The 20,076-nt window shown below is 45.6% G+C and overlaps 1 protein-coding gene and 1 long non-coding RNA gene across 2 annotated transcripts in view; one reads left to right on the top strand and one right to left on the bottom strand.

The window, feature by feature from the left end:
• ITGA1 (integrin subunit alpha 1) overlaps positions 1-20,076 on the bottom strand; it is a 138,024-nt gene that overhangs the window by 49,090 nt on the left and 68,858 nt on the right. The window contains exons 9-11 of the mRNA XM_083153847.1: positions 17,751-17,916; positions 5,749-5,822; positions 2,320-2,464 (exon numbers count right to left, since the gene is read on the bottom strand). Of these exons, the coding sequence (XP_083009973.1) occupies positions 2,320-2,464; positions 5,749-5,822; positions 17,751-17,916 (385 nt within the window). The remainder of the gene's footprint in view (positions 1-2,319; positions 2,465-5,748; positions 5,823-17,750; positions 17,917-20,076) is intronic.
• Positions 9,995-20,076, top strand: part of LOC146020608 (uncharacterized) — a 101,368-nt gene continuing 91,286 nt past the window's right edge. Inside the window, exons 1-2 of the long non-coding RNA XR_014450816.1 lie at positions 9,995-10,078; positions 10,638-10,675. This is a non-coding gene — a long non-coding RNA (uncharacterized LOC146020608). The remainder of the gene's footprint in view (positions 10,079-10,637; positions 10,676-20,076) is intronic.

The raw sequence follows: 20,076 nt of genomic DNA on the forward strand, positions 1-20,076 counted from the left end.
CTAATAGAAAATCGAATCTAACATCGAATCTAAAGCAAATCGAAGTGTGTGTACACAGCTTCACTTTGAAGAAAAACCGCACCCAAATCTAACTCTCTCTGCACATGTTACATCTACCCCACCCGCAGTGCACATGGTTTTGTCCATTTGAGAAGGAATTTGCCTTTGCGAGTGAACCAGAATAAGGCCCATAGTGTTAATGTTGTATGGGACACTGCATTTTTTTTTACATAAAACAGACACTGATGTGTTAAATGTTGCACCGTTTAAATCAAATGCGCTGTATGCAACTCATAGGTCTCCATATGGTGAGAAATGGGGACATGGTTGACCCAGGGCCAGGTGCATCAATAAGAGTTTTGTGGTCAAACCTTAGAAAATGCTGTTTATTGGGAGGTCTGGTTGCTTACTAGATATGCACCAAGCTTCTTCCCCCCCCCCCCCCCCCCCTTAGAGGGATCCAATCGGATCCCACCCAGCGCCCCTGAAGCGGGATGTGTCAGCTTATGCATGCAAAGATAGGACTCCAGATCAGCTCTTATAGGGAGAGCTGCGCTTTTTGATTTTGTTTAAGTACGCTCCATTAACAAATGCCGTTATGCTTGCAAAGAGTGTCGGATGCACTGCATGCAAAACGTGATGCTAGATGCACCTGATTCACGTGCAATAAGTGTTCACAGCAGTGTATACTGGTGGTGTCCCGTAAGTCAGAGTATATGACTCGCTACAAACTCCTTCCCATTAGTACATCTATGAAGCTGAATGTGCAAGGACCAGGGGAGGCTCCAGAGGTAGGGCTGCAGCACGGTTCAAAATTCAAATTGGGGAGGAACAGCAACTGCCACCAACTGCCATTTTAAACTGACTCACTAGCAGTTGGTGTTTCTCCCTATTTAAATTAAAATTTTGGACTGTGCTGCAGCCCAACCCCTGGAGCTGCCACTGGCAAGGACTGAGATGCCAACTTTTAGCATGCATGGGCACCGTAATAGCGAATGGTGCCACTATCAGTCATATCAAAACTTGCACCCACCCTATGGCAAATGCCTTCTCCATCTGACCACGGCCTCCTATGCCTGCAGCTGTGCACCTATGAGCCGCTTGCATTGACATGCCCATGACACTCCCATAACACGCCCACTGGTCATACCATGTGCCGGCCACCTCCCAGTTACAGCCCCTTTGTGCATACACAGTAGGACTTACAGATGGAGCAGCCGTCAGCCAGCCTGCCCGATCGCCAGATCTCATGTGCTGGCGCAGGCTGGCGGATGGCAGCTCGATCTGACAGGGATGCGCGAGTGTCTCACTTGCTCGTGCCTCCCCTTAGCAAGGCGGCGGGTAGCGGCTTCCCTGCCCATCTTCGCTTCAGGGAGATGGGCAGGGAGCGAGGGCAGGCTGGGGCAGCTGGAGCAGAGAGGCAGAGCTGGGCGGAGGGCTGCTACAGCCTCCAACAGAGCGAGTGTCTTGTGTGTGTGCGCCCACCCCTTCTGTCGGAGGATGGCGGCTTGCAGCGATTGGTGATAGAATTGCCAGAAACAGCTCAAATGATAGCTGCTCGATCTGTACATTGGTACCATCGTTGCAAATCGGATCATGTAGCATATTGAGTGACGCTGTAATCGCACAGACGGAGCTGCTCTCTCAGAACGCAGTGGGCTCTCCAGTAGCATGTAACTTCTAATTTATACACATCCAGAAAATGGCATCTGAATAGCCATGACATGCCTGCGTTAATTCACCCCCTTACCGTTACCACCTCCTGTCACTCACTTTGCAATCATTTCTCGGTGGAACTGCTATTGCAACCATGCCTCTTATGTGATTGCCCCTTTAAAAAAAAGTCTGAGTTCTGTCGGCATCCCATACAGCCACAAAACTTGGCCAGCATTAAAACTGGCCCCATGTGTGCGCTGCAGCTCTCATGCATGCGCAACAAGAAAACAAAGACCGATATGCGGAAAATAGCCACTTTGCGACCACATCCGAATTAGGCCCAATCTGCATTAGCAAAGGACGGAGCAAGCTTGTTAGTGACGACAATCACCCCATAAGGACCTAAACACCTAACATATTATTCAGGCTGCACTAGTTGCTGGGGGGCCGAGCTTCAAAAAGCAAAACATTTCAGAGCTCGGAAAATGGGTCTAGAGAGGATAATAGGGGCTGCATTGTTCCCCTTTGATTTGGGGGCAATTAATGTGTTTTTACTGTAACTCTTTTCTTTGTCTAGTAAAAAGCAACTTATATTAATGTCATGAGAAATAAAACAATAACTAATGAGAACAGTGGTACCGTGTTATTATTAGGTGAACCCACCAAGGTAAGCTGCTAGAGGTTCATTCCCTTCGTGTTTTCTTGTCTTGAATGAATTATTTTTCGGTGTGACAATAGCATCAGACTTCATCATGACAACGGTTCCGTTCCAGTCATAGGCTCCAACTGCACCGAGCATCACCCAGTCCTACATAATAAGGGGATATTCATTAGGAGACGGGGTGGGAAATTTACTAAGATAGGTACTCTACTTCACATGTGATGTTGCTAAGGGCAACCAATCAGATCCTGTCTACTATCTTCTAGAGCTGGGGTAGCCAACCCTAGTCCTCGAGAGCTACCAACAGTGCATGTTCTGCAGGTCTCCTCACAGAATCACAAGTGAGCTAATTAGCTCCATCTGTGGATCTTTTAAAATGTGTTAGTGAGTAATGAGTGCAGCTGTGCAGCAGCTAGGTTGTCTGGAAAATGTGCACTGTTGGTAGCTCTCGAGGGCTAGGGTTGACTACCACTGTTCTAGAGGGTTCTAAATAAACAAGAAGTAGATTCTGATTAGTTGCGCATAGCAATATCACATGTGAAGTAGAAGTCACATCTTAGTAAATTTCCCCCAGGGTGTCATTACAGTACAATCACTGGGGCAGATGTATTAAGCCTTAATAAGAGATAAGCGTGAAGGTGATCAAAGGCAGAATGTATCAAGCTTCAAAAAGTGATAAAATGGATTAAACAGCCAGCACATCAGATCCTAACTGCCATGTTACAGGCTGGGTTTGAAAAATGACAGGTAGGAGCTGATTGGCTGGCTGTTGATCACTCTCCATTTTATCACATTTTGAAGCTTGATACATCTACCCCATTGATACATCTGGCCTTGATACATCTGGCCCAGCTGCTGATGAGCTCGTCCTACTCCTAACTACTGTACATGTATCAGACCTGTGCTTTAATACCTAACACAGAGCATTGAGGTAGATGTATGAAGCAGTGGTAAGGGAGGAGAAGTGATAAAGTGCCTGGTACTGTATCACCAGCCAATCAGCTCCTAGCTCTCCTTTTTAATCCCAACATGTAACTTAACAGTCAGGAGCTGATTGGCCGGTGATAAAGTACCAGGCACTTTATCACTTCTCCTCTGTTACCACTGCTTCATACATCTACCCCATTGTGCCATATGTGTTCTCCTCCACCAACAAGCCCAGGATATGGTACAAAGTTTCGACAGGGTCTAGGACACAGCCAGTAGTTTCACACCAAAAGGTCATTATTGACAAGAGGTCGACACATGTAAAGGTCGAAACTAGCAAATTAGCATATCGCGTTCGATCGCCATGCTTGAGGTCCTCTACCGCAACACTTGGCACACTTTACCATTCCCAGCTGGAGTCCACATGGCTGGTAAGGTATGAAAAAGTCCAGAAAAAGTAAAAATAAACCCTCATGTTGACTGTCAGCCTAGACACCATGGACCAATCTATCAGGTAGCCCGTGCCCGATCAGTAACATCTCTTTGGGTGCACATTCCCCGTCAACTACAAAATGCCAACAGGTTTAGAATGTCGATAAAAAGTAAGATAATGAATTACTGTATCTGTGGGAGGAGCTTATTGAATGAGGTGCTTCGCTCAAGCTCCAGTAATTATTGGAGAGTGTCAGTCTCCCAATAACAAACCAAGGAAAGTATAAAAACTGTGCTGCGCTTTTTTGAAGTAGATAAAGTTATTTAATGAGCAACAAAAATAAATAATAAACATAAACAGAAAAATAAATGACATATTAAAAAAATAATTTCATGAACTGTAACATACTAAAAAGAAGTGCAGCATACTTTTTATTCTTTCCTAGGTTTAGAATGTCGTCACATTCTGTCAGAATGGCGCATTTAACATTTTGACTTTCACAATGTCGACACTGACAAAATGCTGACATTATGGTTCCGCTTAGCATGCACATAGGGTTAGCACAGGCATGTCCAAACTGTAGCCCTCCAGCTGTTGTGAAACTACACATCCCAACATGCTTTGCAATAGTTTTAGCAAAACTGTGGCATGATGGGACCTGTAGTTTCACAACAGCTGGAGCGCCATAGTTTGGACATGGCCTGGGTTAGAGTAAAGCTGGATACACACACACAAAGATTTATCTGTCCAATATGTCTGGTGGGAACAAAAATTTGGAATTTGGAGTTATCTGAATTACTATTGTTTGTTTGGGAGTAAATGGTTGATTGTCATTTGCTCTCATACATTGCCAGATTTTTGTTCCCACCAGATAGATTGGACAGATAACTCTGTATGTGTGTATCCAGCATTAGTTTTAGGTTGCAACTAGGATTAGGGACGGGTTCAGCTAAATGAGGAGTGTTAAGACGATGAATGTCAACATTCTAATTATGTTGACTTACTGAATTTCACCATTCAGGCCACCTCAAGATTTTTATGTTACAATTACATTATAGTCTGTCAGAGGGACAGCATATATGTGCATTCCTACTTGATTAGATCAACCAGGGTCATATCAAAGATACATCCAATGACACAGCCCAGTATACAAGGCCGGGGAGATGGTACTGGAGCCTGTCCCTGTAGACTCAAGACTCTTGGCTTTCCGCTTATGTCAGGGGCCAGAGAGAAAAGAGGGAGAGCAATGGCTAAGCTGGTATGTATGGGGATAAGAGAATGGATGCAGGGCAGCCATCAGGGGGGGACTGCGGGGACTCCAGTCCTGGGCCCAGACAGAAAGGGGGCCCATGACCAATGTTCCCTCTAATTTTATGAAGACTGTGTGCGGCAAAAGATTTTGGCTGTGCAACTTTGGAAGGAAATTTTTATTTTTGTGCGTCACTTCTATGTATAACTGGAAAATTACGTTCAGCATTTGTGTTAACTTTTCTTCAAAATGATATTAAACATTCAAAACATTTAAACATTCAAAACATAGCACATGATGTAGTTAATGGGTGAAACACACATAAATTTAGTCCACAACTGCAAAAAGTTGACCACTGATGCTTTGTGCGCTCTGTTGTAATGTCTGTGCGCATGCTCGGCGAGTTGTGCGCACGCGCACAGCTTAGAGGGAACACTGCCCATGACTGGAGTCTATCAAGTATAATTTGTCATAAACAGAGAGGTCCGTGTTATATATTTTATTTAACTACACATGTACATACACTTTGGGGCTGATTCACATTTTCCTTGAAAAAATGTGGAGGTAGAGTAGTGCGGCCAATGCTACGGACACTGGAGGTCTCACAAGGCAAGATGCGGGGTCAAGAAGGGGAAATGGGGCCCTGCCTAATATGTTAGTCCCTGGCCCCACAATTTTTGATGGCAGCCCTGAATGAATGGACCAGACCAGATGCCTGCAGCAATCTCAGCCACTGTGAACATGGTTGAGCATTTTCCCGTCTGTCCCTGACTGGTGGTGTCCTGTCCGTGGACAGCCCATCATTTAGCAGGTTATATTCACCTTAGAATAGTGAGCACTGAATCCAGTTTGGGCCATCTCCATTTCAAAGGATGATGCCTGCTGTTCAGTGGTAGCTGAAAAGAAAAACATCATTGTGAATATGTCCTTATACAATGGCAATAATTCAGATATTACATTTATTGAGATTATGCTTTGTGTGCTCATTTGGGCTGGTGCTAGTATGCCAGGCACATGCATTTATGCAGACCCACTTTGCATGTATCAAAATTCTGATCATAGAAGGGTACTGTACATGGGTAAAAACTAAACTGGACTGGCTCCGGCGAAGATAGGCATCTTATGCACCTGCCCTGAGGCACACTGATGTTGATTACTTGGGTATACGTTGCCAATGCGCATATGCCCATTTTGAGATGTATGTGTCTCCACATATGTGCATAAATATGTTATTTTTTCATGAACACCCATGTAACTCTGTATCAGCCACATTGGGGGGAATTCAATTGAAAATTAATTTATTTAGATCCGGGGATGAGCACCTGGGGCTATTCAACTGTCCACATCACGTCTGGCTCTTGCACTGGGAAATGCACTTTACCTTAACTAATGTTCAGGATTTTCCTACTCAAGTTCTGACCAAATTGCGGACAGTTGAAAAGTTCACTGGTAAGCCCACAACTAGCATCGTGGCACTAGTGGGGTCAGCTTTCTGCTTGTACCTCAGGAGAGTGTGAGCAGTAATCCTCTAGTTACGGGATTACAGTATGGCCAATTGAATAGCTCCAGGCTTTCATTCCCGGAGCTATAGAAACTCGCGTTCAATTAAATTCCCCGCATTATCACCAAGGGCCAGATGCACTTAGCTTCAAAAGGTGATAAAATGGAGAGTGATAAACAACCACAAGAACTGGTAAATTGGTATGCAACTTTATAACCTGAGTCCAGGCCCTCCTAAGCCTCTGGGCTCCATTAATTGCTTCTCCTGAACCCTCTATAGTTACACTCATGGTATATTGTTTGTACTGTTTGGTGCACTTAGGGGGTTATTCTGGTTGAGTGGCAAAGCTGCAAATTTGCAGTCTTGCAAGTCCACCAAACCCCGCCCGGTGTATGCCGGGCCGCCCCCTCACAGCATGTGTTCGCACGCACTGGCTGCAAATGGATGTTTAACATAAACATCCATTCCCAGGCTGCGCGGGAACACCAACATCATGTGGATGTGGAAGGCACACGCAAATCTAAGGCTGCTCTGAGGTAACATTAGATGAGCGTGGGCATTCTAAAGGAAGTGGCCGCCCACATCACCGGGCGCTTTCCATGGGAACGCCAAGTGTTTTCATGGGAATGCCCATGAAACGCTGTGCATTCGCGTGGGCAGGTCCCTGGCGCGATGCCCCCCCCCCCCCCCCTGCCCGCAATGTTGTTATAGATGCACGTGAACAAAGCAGGTGTGGTTTAGGGTTCCGACAGTCGGGATACCGACAGTCATTAGCCCGACGTCGGGATCCCGACTGGCCGAACTCAAACAGCATGGCGAGCGCAACAAAGCCCCTTGCGGGCTCGCTGTGCTCACCGCGCTGCGGTCACGGTGGCTCGCTACGCTTGCCACCTATTCTATTCTCCCTCTATGGGGGTCGTGGACCCTCACGAGGAAGAATAGCCGGTGGCCGTCGGGAACCCGTCTGTTGGTGTTTTAACAGTCGGGATCCCGACGTCAGGTAAATGACTGTCGGGATCCCGTCCGGCACCCAAACAAGATAACAGTAAGATAAAGGACCTTAGTTTGCTTTGTTCACGTGCATCTATAAGCCCTGTGATCTATGCAATATGAACTGAATTACAAGTTAAAAAACAAAAAAGGCCCAAAGTATGTGATTTTTTTTTGGTCAATTTTTGAAAAAATAAAATCCATAACTAGTCACGGCGGTTTGGCAAATCCAAAACCAGACGACAAATCAGAGCCAAATCCTAATCCTGAAAAATGGTCCAGTGCACATCTCTAATTGTACATTTGCTGATTTATTATCATTTTGCCATTATTACAGTATATATTGAACTCTTTGTATGTGTAAAATGCTGTGTACAGTTTTGTAGGGCTCTGGAGGCATTTTAAAAAGCCTTCTGAGATTGTAAACTATTGGGAAAGACGAAGCAACATCCTTCAAATAAAAGCCAGCTTCTGCAATTTCTCACCAAAAAATAAACAAAATCGAGGAGCACTCATGAGAAGAATGAAGCCTTACACTTCTCAGAGCGTGTCCTATTTACATGGGGTCAGAAGATCTACCACAGAGACCATGGCAGCCAACTCAATACAAAGAAATAAAAAATGGCTGTAAATATATTCTGCAAGCGGCAATTACAGAACATGTTTACAGCGCAACCATTGTCTTTGCTGATATTCCAGATAAGCCTTATTCCCCTAAAATGCGCGCAAAAGGTCGACTATCGGCCCTTATATAACTCAGATGAACTGAAGTCACTGTGATCGGAATAGTTTTCTTTCATAGCAGACATCTGTTTAGAGGGGAAGAGGGTGGGAAGGAGATGAGAGCGGGAGGGAGCAGACTTGACCCATGGAGGACCATTGTGGCTGCCTGTTGTGTGTAAATAAACTCACTGTCTACATCGTCCAGGACGATCCTTCCCCAACAGCAGGAGATAAAACACACAAGTCTGCCTCATATATATATTGAGCTGTTTTCTCCATTATGCAATCAGGTGAGAATGTGGGAATGAGTCAAGTAAGACAAGTGTTTTTTAATGGCACTAGGAAAGCTGTTAATTCATTCTATATTTCTATATCCGCTAATATAATATATCTAAGATCAGACAGGGTAGATCCTGGTAGTGTTAGCAATATTTACAAATACAATAATAATAATGCAATCACATTGGCAGCCGTGCACAGGGGCAGGATTTTGCTCGAGCATGATTCGCAACCCAGCGACCAGATCTGAATTAGCCGCTTTATCTCAGTCCGCATTATCTTTCTCCAAGCCTTAGTAAATAGACCCCAGTATGCTTGAACTACTAAAGCCATGTCTTAGCACCTACCTGTCTAGCAGTCCCCTTGCTCCAATGTCTTATGTAGACTTATAGGGCAGTGGTTCCCAACCTCGGTGCTGACAGTTCACAGTTTCAGCAATCGTTGATGCGTTTCCCTATGCCTGGTAGCTTTGATAAATCTACCAGTCATAGCAAAAGGCATCAGGGATTGCCGCCACACCCACCTGCTTGTTTAACCACGTTCCAAATTTTTGAAAACTGATTTGCTGGTTAAAATTTTTTTGGAACGTGGTTATTCTTTGGATAACTGAAGTCCAAACAGAAGGTTCTATCCATGAATCGTGCTGACCTATTAAAAAGTAATGCTAAACAAAAAAACAGAAAAACGCTACCATGGGTGACACAGTATAACACTGCTTCACCTAAGGTTAATCAAATTTCCAAAAAACTGTGGCCCATAGTTTGCTCTGATAAAGACCTGGACTTGCAGGACACCGAGTTGATGTCTTGTTACTCCAGAGCGAAAAATTTGCGTAATTTACTTGTTAAAACCGACATCACTGGGATGGGTAAACCACCCTCAAAAATTTTTTGGGCTAATAAAAAACCAGGGTGCTTCAGATGTGGCTGCACCACATGCAATTTAATTATTCAGGGAGATGTTTTCTATCATCCCCATAATGGTAATAAGATCCCCATCAAGCATCATCTTTCCTGTGACAGTTCATATGTCATGTACCAAATCATCTGCCCCTGAAGTTTGACATACATTGGCAAGACTCAGAGAAAGTTCAAGGTAAGGATGGCGGGCCATTGGTCCTCCATTAAACAGGCCATTGAGAGTGGCAGGAGTGACCAACCGGTGGCCCGCCATTTCCTTGAAGCTAAGCATAGTCTCTCTAATCTCAGGTATTGTATGATCGACTGGGTACCCCCTTTAAGTCGAGGCGGGGATCGGAGTGCAGCCCTTCTTAGGAAGGAAGCTAGGTGGATTCACCAATTGCAATGTATACATCCCAAAGGCCTTAATGAAACATTGCCATTGTCATGTTTAATTAACCGTTAAATAATCTGCTTTATGCCATAGGTATTCTGGTCTCTTTTTGGAAATAAGGACTTATTACTATAGACCTGGTACATTATTGTAATCTGTTATCATCTGTTTTTATTTCAGATATCTGTTGTGTATGTTGCACTGGGTTACTATGGTGATGGGATGCGGCAGTGCGTCGTTACGGCGCATCCACGTGACTTGGGACATCATAGGGTGAGGTGGAGTGATGACGCCTGTCTTTTAGAGTCTGGGACCGGACAGGCCTTCCCGGGTGGGCGGCGACACTTCTTGGTGTGGGGATATAAGGTGAGCCAAACTGTTTGTACATTCTTATTCTCCTGACGAAAATCGATAAATCAATTGAAACATTGAGCAAGTCACGCTGTGTTCGTGTCGTCTTTTGAAAGTGCTGAGAAGGCCGCCGCTGTATGTATATGCTTTTTAATATATTGATACTTTGGGGGTTATTCTAGTTCATTCTTTCTGACAAAATCCTTCTTAGATGGACAAAACCATGTGCACTGCGGGTGGGGCAGATGTAACTTGTGCAGAGAGAATTAGATTTGGGTGGGGTTTTTCTTCAAAGTGAGATCTATATTGCAGTGTAAAATAAAGCAGTCAGTATTTTCCCTGCACAGAAACAAAATAACTCACCCAAATCTAATTCTATCTGCACATATTACATCTGCCCCCCTGCAGTGCACATGGTTTTGTCCATCTAAGAAGGATTTTGTCAGAAAGAATGAACTAGAATAAACCCCTTTATTATTAAATTGTTATTTCTTACACACTTGACCACTTCAAATCAATTTATATTTTAAATTGTGACTTAATCTTAGCGCAATCAACCACTTTTCCCTTTTAGATGCAGCGCTGAGCCTGTCAGGTCTCCTACAGAGTAAGGTACAGACACAGGCATTTCATGTGGTATTTTATATATATCCCCCCTCCTGCAGTTACCCATTGACCAAGTTTATACTGCCTTTACTCTGTGTTTTGGCAGTGTAATATTCTCCCATGCAGTTTGCGGCCAGTAATGACAAGTGGGAAGGGGGCCCCCCTGTCTAAAGTGACCCAGGCCCCCCAAAGGCTTAATCCGGCCCTGGGTTTAAAGGCCCCCATACACTATGCGATTTTGGGCCGATTCCATGCGATATCGGCACTTGGGCCGATAAATCGCGTGAAATCGTCCCAAAATCGCATGTGTTTGACATTTGATCCGATCCGATGCGCGGTCCCGTGCGCATCGGACCGGTTTAGGAGGTCGGACGTTCAGCAGGTACGATCACGTCCGACCTCCTGCAGTGGGCTGGAGGGGGGAATGAGTACCCAGCGGGGGATGCCGGTGACAGTGGGGCGGGCGGCGGTGATAATAACTGTGCTCTCACTGTGCAGCTTGCTTGCAGCAGCGTCTCTGGGTGCAGCGGGGGATGCTGGTGACAGTGGGGCGGGCAGCGGTGATAATCCTCATGCTGTCACTCAGCGGGCGGGCAGCTGCGGCTATTACATCTTTAAAATAACATGTTAAATGACTATCCGCCTTCTGATTGGCTGAGATAGCGCACTCTCAGCCAATCAGCGGCCGCCCCCCCCCCCCCCCCCCCCCCCCTGCTCCTCACCGCCCGGCAGCTCCCTGGTTTATTTTATATGTGATAAATCTTATGCGATTTATCACATGTAAAAAATGGCACATCAAGTGCCACATTGTATGTGAGCTTCCCGGGGAGCTGCCGGGCGTCTCGCAGGAGAATTGGGTCCGACTTGTCATTAGGACAAGTCGGCCTAATGTATGGGGACCTTCAGTCTAGGCTGTTGCAAGGTAGGGGTGGGGGTGGGGGGGGGGGGGGGCAGGATAGATCCTTGTTGGGATTCTACGTATCGGGATGATGGGCTCGATATTTTGACTGCCGGCATCCTAACATCTGGGATCCAGTATATAACCCTCATGAGGACCTCAATGCTGACTGTTAAACAGGGGGAATATACAGTGTTTCCCTGGAGTGTGCTTGTCCCCTCTGTTTATCCTGTATTTGCTGTTAGTCATCACAGGTGTGCTTGTGCTTCCCTAGGTGCAAAATAAATACCTGTCCCCGGGTATATTTAAGTTTCATTCAGTTCCTCAGTTGTACTGTATGTGTAAATGCAACTGAAATACATACAGTACACTCTGCATCACCTGGGGCTCAGTTCTGAAGCATACGCATTGCTGAACAACACAAGATGCGCTTTGCAATACTGCGGACCTAAATTTAGACTAAATTATCACATGTAACTAGTTGCATATAAATGGTGCGCCAGCCAATCAGCTCCTAACTGCCACACATTGCTCCAAGCTGACAGTTAGGAACTGATTGACTGGAGCACCATTTATCTCGCTGTGGGCAAGATGTACTAAGCTTGAAAAGTGATAAAACAGAGACTGATAAACCATCAGCCAATCAGCTCCTAACTGACATGCTACAGGGTGTGTTTGAAAAATGTCAGGTAGGAGCTAATTGGTGAATGGGTTATCACTCTCCATTTTATCACTTTTCAAGGCTTAGTACATCTCGCCCTGTATGAGATAAAATTCATGGATAAATTAGCCCTTATGTCATGAAATGTGCAGTACTGGGGAGTTATTGATATACATAAATGTGATTGTCAAAAAAACACTGCTTTGTGGGAATCCGATTTGAAACAATCAAGTTATTAGTACGGGAACACACAATGTACACCCACAGCCTAGTGTTCATTTACCCTGTGAAATATAAGTTCCCAGGACCTTCCCCTACTCTCTTCCTGCTCAGAGCTTTACATAAGGAACTGAACAAATCCCCGGAGACCTTCATATATGAAAACACTGTTTAATCTTCCTCCCTAAACATCACTCAGGACCTTAAAGTAACGAGCGTTCAGGAAATCAGTTTAGACAATTTTGTTTAAAATAACATGTTTTATGCTGTGTAAGGGTGTGGAACTTTGTATCATCCCTCCACGGACAGACAGAAGTCCAGAAAAAAGGAACACACCCATTCATATTTAAGGCTCTTCAGCTGTTAGTGATTTAGGAAGTAAATGTGATCGTGTTTCCCTCCGAGAGGTCACAAAAATGCTTCTGTACCGGGTGTTGCGTCTCTTTATATTACAATACAATACACAATAGCAGAGTGTCTGGCAGGCTCATGAGCAACACTTGATAGATGCAGACGGTGGCATATTAATGGTATGGGGTTATAGGGCAAGGGCGCTATAAAGTAATAAAATGCTGCAGGTGTACTTCAGGGTCCAATTTTCACGGGACAGTTGCACGCCCCACGAGCCGGACAGTGTCCCATGGTGAGGGGGGGGGGGGGGGGTTGGCGGGGAGCAGTTGGGACGGGAGTCCCTCCTGTCAGTGCTGCTGTACCTGGCAGAGCAGTCAGCAGTAGATGCTTTGTGCATGGTGCACAGCATCTATACATAGAGGCTGGGGCACATGGCCATGCTCTCACAGAGCGCTGTCCATGCCCCATGATTGATGAAAATGGGGCGTGACCTGGCAAATGCCGCATTACCACAAAGCCATGCCCCGTTCTGGAAGATCACACCCCATTTCCGGTGGTCCCGTCAAGCTATTTGGAAATGGTTAGGTATGCTAAAACTGTGTAATGGCGGGTATCCAAACTAGTAATACATGAAATAGGTGGTACGTCATCATAGTGTTTTACAGTACAAATATATATTATAACACTTTAAAGATAAAATAAGTGTACTGAAAGGTAAACTTTGCCCGCTGCTGTGCTGCTCCCAGCAGTTGGTGCACCTACAGTAGGCACGTGCCTAATGGGAAATCCGTCACTGGCATGCACAGCAATGTTTATTAATGCCATATGTATGAATAAATGCAGACATTGATGACTTCCGGGTTTATGACCCAGGAGTCCTACTGTGCAAATTTATGGAACTGATTATGTATAATGAGGACGAGCACAACACAGCCCTATCTGGACTAGAGATGTGCATCGGACATTTTTTGGGTTTTGGTTTTGGATCTGGATCTCCTTTCATGTTTTGGATCTGGATTGGTTTTGCCAAAACCACCCTTCTGGGTTTTGGTTTTGGATTTAAAATCATAAAAAAAGCTAAAATGACAGAATTGTTTTGTTTTTGTTTGTACAGTATTACAGTTGGAGCCACGCTCATTCGCGATATTCCCAGTGCACTGTTCAGCGCACCACGGTACGAATGAGGTGCACGTCCCTGTGAGACACTCGTGTGCCCAATTTGCGGCAATGAACACGCAAGCATGTGCAGGTGCAAACGCAGGATTTCTATGGAGGGGTTTGGTTTTCCAAATATCTACTGACACAGACATAGAACCTTATTCTTAGTGACTTGCAAGGCTGCGAAGCCTTGCGAGTCCATCAGACACCACCTGTCGCCCGTAGTCCCGGCCACCCCCCCCCCTTTGCACGTGCCCCCCCCTTTGCATGATTTACATATTCATACATTCGGAGGCGGGGAGAAATCATTCGAGCTATATGGTGTCTCTAAACTGCGGGCGACTTGTTCGAGGACAGGGCGGGCAGCTGACATCCGCCTAAGTCAGCTGCCAGACCCCGCACCCACTTCATGGCCTCTTTAGCATGAATCATGGGAACGCCCATGAAACGCTGGGCGTTCCTATATGCTAATGGGGCTGTCCGGTGCCCCCGCCCTTCTCCGCCCCCAGCCTGCGTCTGCACATGTGCAGAAATGCGCATGCACAGACGCACACCATCGATCCCCCGTGCGAACACACAGGGGAATGAAGCTATTAGAATAAGGTCCATAGTGACATTTATATATATATATATATATATATATAATCGGTGGGGTTAGCCGGCACTCCAAAAGGATGATGCAATAGATAACTGACCCGGTGCCTTCCAGCTGGACTGATATGGCACACTTAACAGCACCCCTGGACTGATATGGCCAGTGGCGTAGCTTTGTTTGGGGCGCCCGCCCCCGCCCGTCCGTCCGGCCGCTCGTGCCCCCCGTGCCTCCTCCCCTCATTGCCGCATGCTTACCTGTCCGCGCTTCCCATATCCCTCCTGGCTTCAATTAATTCTATGCAGACGGACGACCACCCCCATACAGCAGACAGTTTCAGAGAACAGGGGGATTACTATAGCACCGCAGCCTCCCCGGCACCCCCATATGCACAGCGCCCCCCCCCCCCCCCGCAACCGCGGGGGCTGCGGTGCTATAGTTACGCCACTGGATATGGCACACTTAACAGCACCCCTGGACTGATATCGCACACTTAGCAGGACCCCTGGACTGATATGACACACTTAGCAGCACCCTTGGACTGATACGGCACACTTGGCAGCACACCTGGACTGATATGGCACACTGGACAGCACACCTGTATTGATATGGCACACTGGACAGCACACGTGGACTGATATGGCACACTGGGCAGCACCCATGGACTGATATGACACACTGGACAGAACCCCTAGACTGATACAGAACATTGGCAAGCACCCCTGGACTGATATTGCACACAGGGCAGCACCCAGGGACTGATATAGCACACCGGGCAGTACCTTTGGACTGATATAGCACACTTAGCAGCAACCCTGGACTTGTGCGGCACAGTTAGCAGTACTACTGGACTGAAATGGCACCCCTAGACTGATATGGCACACTTAGCAGCACCCCTGCAGTAAAAAAAAAAAAATCCCAACATTTTTTTTCTTGAATTAAAAAAAGGGACAGCACCCCCGGACTGATATGGCACACTGGACAGCACCCCCGGACTTATATGGCACATTGGACAGCACCCCCGGACTTATATGGCACACTGGACAGCACCCCCGGACTGATACGGCACACTGGGCAACACCCCCGGCCTGATATGGCACACTGGGCAACACCCCCAGACTGATACGGCACACTAGGCAACTCCCCTGGACTGATACAGCTTACAGTGCTACTCGGCAGAGTAATTACTCTGCTGAGTAGCACTCACCACAATACACCCTGACACGCAGGGGCTGATGTATAGTTGTATGAACATCTATTTTACTAGTGTCAAATACATATTTCTGTACTGAAGTGCACCCAAAATTACTGACTTAACAAATGTGTTGCTTACAACTTATTATTTCAGTTTAGGCGCCGTGGAACCGTTGTGGTGCCATATAAATAAACTATAGTAATAAGCAAAAAAGTTTGTCTGAACATAATTATATATATACTGTATGTGTATGTGTGTGTGTGTGTGTGTGTAGCATTCCTATTACTATGTTGTTTAAATCCTTTGTGCAACCACATGGGGATCTAGCACCTGTCTTGGGGTGTTTGACTTATTGTAAGGTCGTTACAGATAGTTTGAATCAGTTGTCTGTTACCCTGCACGGAGAGGATTCTGGGATATAATTACAATGGAAGTGGCATCCCCAGACAGAAAGGGAATGTTCCCACAGTGTAGGAACATCTGTGGAAGTGCAGGTTTCCCATGGTCCAGCTATCTCATATTACATGTACTAGGCTGCTCTCAGTGCTACTTTTTCTTAAAAAAATTAAATAAAAAAAATTGTCAAACCTGTAACACTTGTGACACAAACCGAAACTCTGTAAAGGACATTTACAAACCACAAATGTGTGGTGTGCAAGACACTTCTATTTGTGTAACTGTACATACTGTATCTGTCCAGCTAGCACGCCCACCACACGCCTGCATTCTGGATATAGCACAGTCCTGTAACAGTGTTCTGCGTGACAGTTGTACGCAGCCTGGAAATACACGCAGTGGAAAGACTGAACGCTCCAGCCCACTAACACCTTCATTCATGTCACCTATTGTCCTGAAATAATATTTATAGACAACTGAACTACAGAGTGAGTAGGAAGTTAATCTGCAATGGCCACATCTCACTTGTACTCCCCTGTATCTGTGGGCATCACTGACTCTTCCATTACTTTATCTCCCAGCAGCCAGTACCCGGCACAATCCTGTCACATACACCTTCATAGCATTACCAAGGCTTATTCTTTCATTTGCCTGGATGTCACCCATGCTCTTATCATTTCCCACCTCGATTAATGCAATGCCTACACTCTGATCACCCTTCCATCTCCCTTAAGGCCCCCATACACTCATGCGAAGTATCGCATGCGATGTCACCCGGCAGCTCCCCAGCTGCTGGATCACATGCGATATATCATTTACGGTTCTTTGCATACGATAATCTCACATGCGATCCCAACAAGGTCTGAGGGTCTGATAAATATATAGCGCAGTACATCCATCCACGCACACACATAGTGCAGTACATGCACACGGGACCCATTGGCTGCCACAAGCTGATGGCATCTTCAGATGATGGTAGCCACCATAAGCTTTGGGATACATTGCTTTCTGACAAGACAAGCCCCCAGGCAAAGCTATGGAGAATACTTTTGCAAATATGAGATTTTGGTTCCCAGCTACATACATTCGAAGGATACCTATTACTGTATTTTCAGGTTCCCCCCAAATAGACCCACTAATAATAATTGATAAGTAGAAAGAAACCCTTAGAGGTAATTGTAGAAGTGTAAAATTACATTTCATACATGCCTACCCTACCCTCCCGGAATGGCTGGGAGACTCCCCATTGTTGGATCCTTCTCCTGGCCCCCTGGGAAGGTGGGCATGTCTCATGCATCGTCCCTTCAGCCCCCGCACCCCTTCCCTGCTGAAACAAATACAAAATTTCACAGGTCTGCGGCAAGGGGGCAGGCTAAAATGACGCACATAGCTTAATTTTAGCCTCACCCCCAATCCTCGGACCCGCAAATTGCAGCGTTTGACAGTCATGGGGGCGGGGCTTGTTATGTCAGCCTCATCCCCACCCCCTTCACATGTAGTATCTAGTCTCCCGGAGAGGAGAAAACAAAAGTAGGCAAATATGAATTTATTGATCAATCCAACTGTATACCACTCCTGCTTGTTTTATTTGTATTGATTATTGGCTAATACCTTCCAGAGCAAATATCCTCTCTCCCAATGATTCCACGATAGTTGAAAGAGCCAGTTCTTCTGAGACATTAAAGAAATGTTTCTCCTTTGGCTCACTCGCAATGGACAGTATCTCTCGGACCAGTTTCTCTGTGCTTATATTTCCTCTGCTGTAGCTTCCAAGAATCTAAAATGAGGAAAAATCGCAAAGAGAAAAATAAACTGATAAAACTTGTTTCAAAGTACATAAATAAATTCAGTGATACCTAAAAGCCGCAGGGAAGCTGTGTATGGAACCTAGGTGAAGTAGGCAGGGCTGCCGAGGGGAGGTGGGGGGGGTGGGGGGTCAGGTACAGTGTACCCAGGCTCAGGCCTGTCAGGGGGGCACATGTAAGATCTCTTGGTGGCCCTGCACCTTCATGTAAAATCATGATATACTGTAATTTCACATCAGTTTATTATTTACATTAATAGGATTGAGTATTTACTAACTGAGAGTTACCATTTCAATAAGTGGCTTCCTAACACAACAGTGATGTCAGCTGCCCGCCCCCGGCAGCCATGACACTGTCTCCCTTCCATGGGAACGGCCAGCGTTTTCATGGAAACACCCATTGGTCGAGTCCTCCTGCCCGCATCTCATCTTCAATAGAACTCCCATCAGTTAATTTACCACCCAATTGTCTATTTTTTAACAGTTAAAAATAGAAGTGGAAGTGTTTGTATGTAATCACATTTTAGAGTCATTAAAGCTCTATCTTCTGTGCTTATTCCAACCTTAACTAAAATTTGCAATCTCTCTCTTGCTACTAGTACTTTTCCTTCTCTGTTCAAACATGCAGCGATTACTCCCATTCTGAAAAAACACAATTCTGACCCTAACTCTCACTCTAACTACCATCCTATCTCTCAGCTCCCTTGCCTCTCCAAGCTACTGGAGAGACTTGTCTACCGTCGCCTCGCACACTTTCTTAACTCTCACGCCCTATTAGACCCACTTCAGTCAGGCTTTCGTTCCCAGCACTCCACTGTGACAGCACTGACTAAAGTGGTGAATGATCTCGTAACTGCCAAGTCTAAAGGCCATTACTCACTACTTATACTTCTAGATCTTTCTGCTGCATTTGACACTGTGAATCACACTCTTCTCTTACAAACACTACACTCCATAGGTCTTAATGATACAGCCCTTTCCTGGTTCACATCTTATCTATCTGATCGCTCTTTCAGTGTTCGCTTCTCTGACTCTACTTCCTCTTCATTAACTCTGTCAGTCAGAGTTCCGCAAGGCTCAGTCTTAGGTCCTCTGCTTTTCTAAATCTATACTTCCTCTCTTGGCAAACTAATCAGCTCTTTCGGATTTCAGAATCACTTATATGCGGATGATACTTAAATCTATCTATCAACCTCAGAGTTGTCACCAGTGGTTTTGGACCGAGTCTCTGAATGTCTCTCTGCCATCTCATATTTGGATGTCTTCTTGCCAACTCAAACTCAATATTTCCAAAACGGAATTACTTATATTCCCACCAGCCAAGAACAGTTACCATCCTGATAAATCCATAACTGTTGACAACTCGACAATCTACCCTACCCCGCAAGCTCGTTGCCTTGGGGGTCATCCTCGACTCTGAACTGTCCTTTCTTCCCCACATTCAATTGGTCTTCAAATCATGTTACATGCATCTAAAAAACATATCCAAAATACGACCCTATCAAACACAAGACACTACTAAATCTCTTATCCATGCACTCATTATATCCCGCATTGATTATTGCAATAGTCTTCTAACTGGTCTTCCCAAGAACAGACTCTCGCCACTGCAATCCATTTTAAATGCTGCTGCTAGGCTGATCTTCCTTGCAAGACGCTCATCGTCTGCTGATTCGCTCTGCCAGTCCCTTCATTGGTTGCCTGTATCTTGCCGTATTCAATATGAAACACTTCTACTCGCATCTAAAGCTATTAACCATACTGCACCAGCATATATCTCTCTACCTATCACAAAATATCTCCCATCTCGACCACTCCGCTCTGCACAAGATCTGCGTCTCTCTTCTGCACGGATAACTAGCTCCCATTCACTATTACAGGACTTTCATCGGGCTGCTCCCATCCTGTGGAATGCCCTTCCACGCACAATAAGACTCTCCACTAGCCTCCAAACTTTCAAGCGTTCCCTGAAAACTCACCTCTTCAGGCAAGCCTATCATATTTAATTACCACACGCATAACCCTCTGAGGCACTTATGTATTATATAGCTTCCCTCCTGGACATACAAGCTACAGTATGCTATTACTGGTGCCTGTCCTTGCGTTTCTCTCCTATAGATTGTAAGCTTGCAG

The sequence above is a fragment of the Crinia signifera genome, chromosome 1 (assembly GCF_055691185.1).
Source record: "Crinia signifera chromosome 1, ASM5569118v1, whole genome shotgun sequence".
In the NCBI taxonomy this organism is placed as follows: domain Eukaryota; kingdom Metazoa; phylum Chordata; class Amphibia; order Anura; family Myobatrachidae; genus Crinia; species Crinia signifera.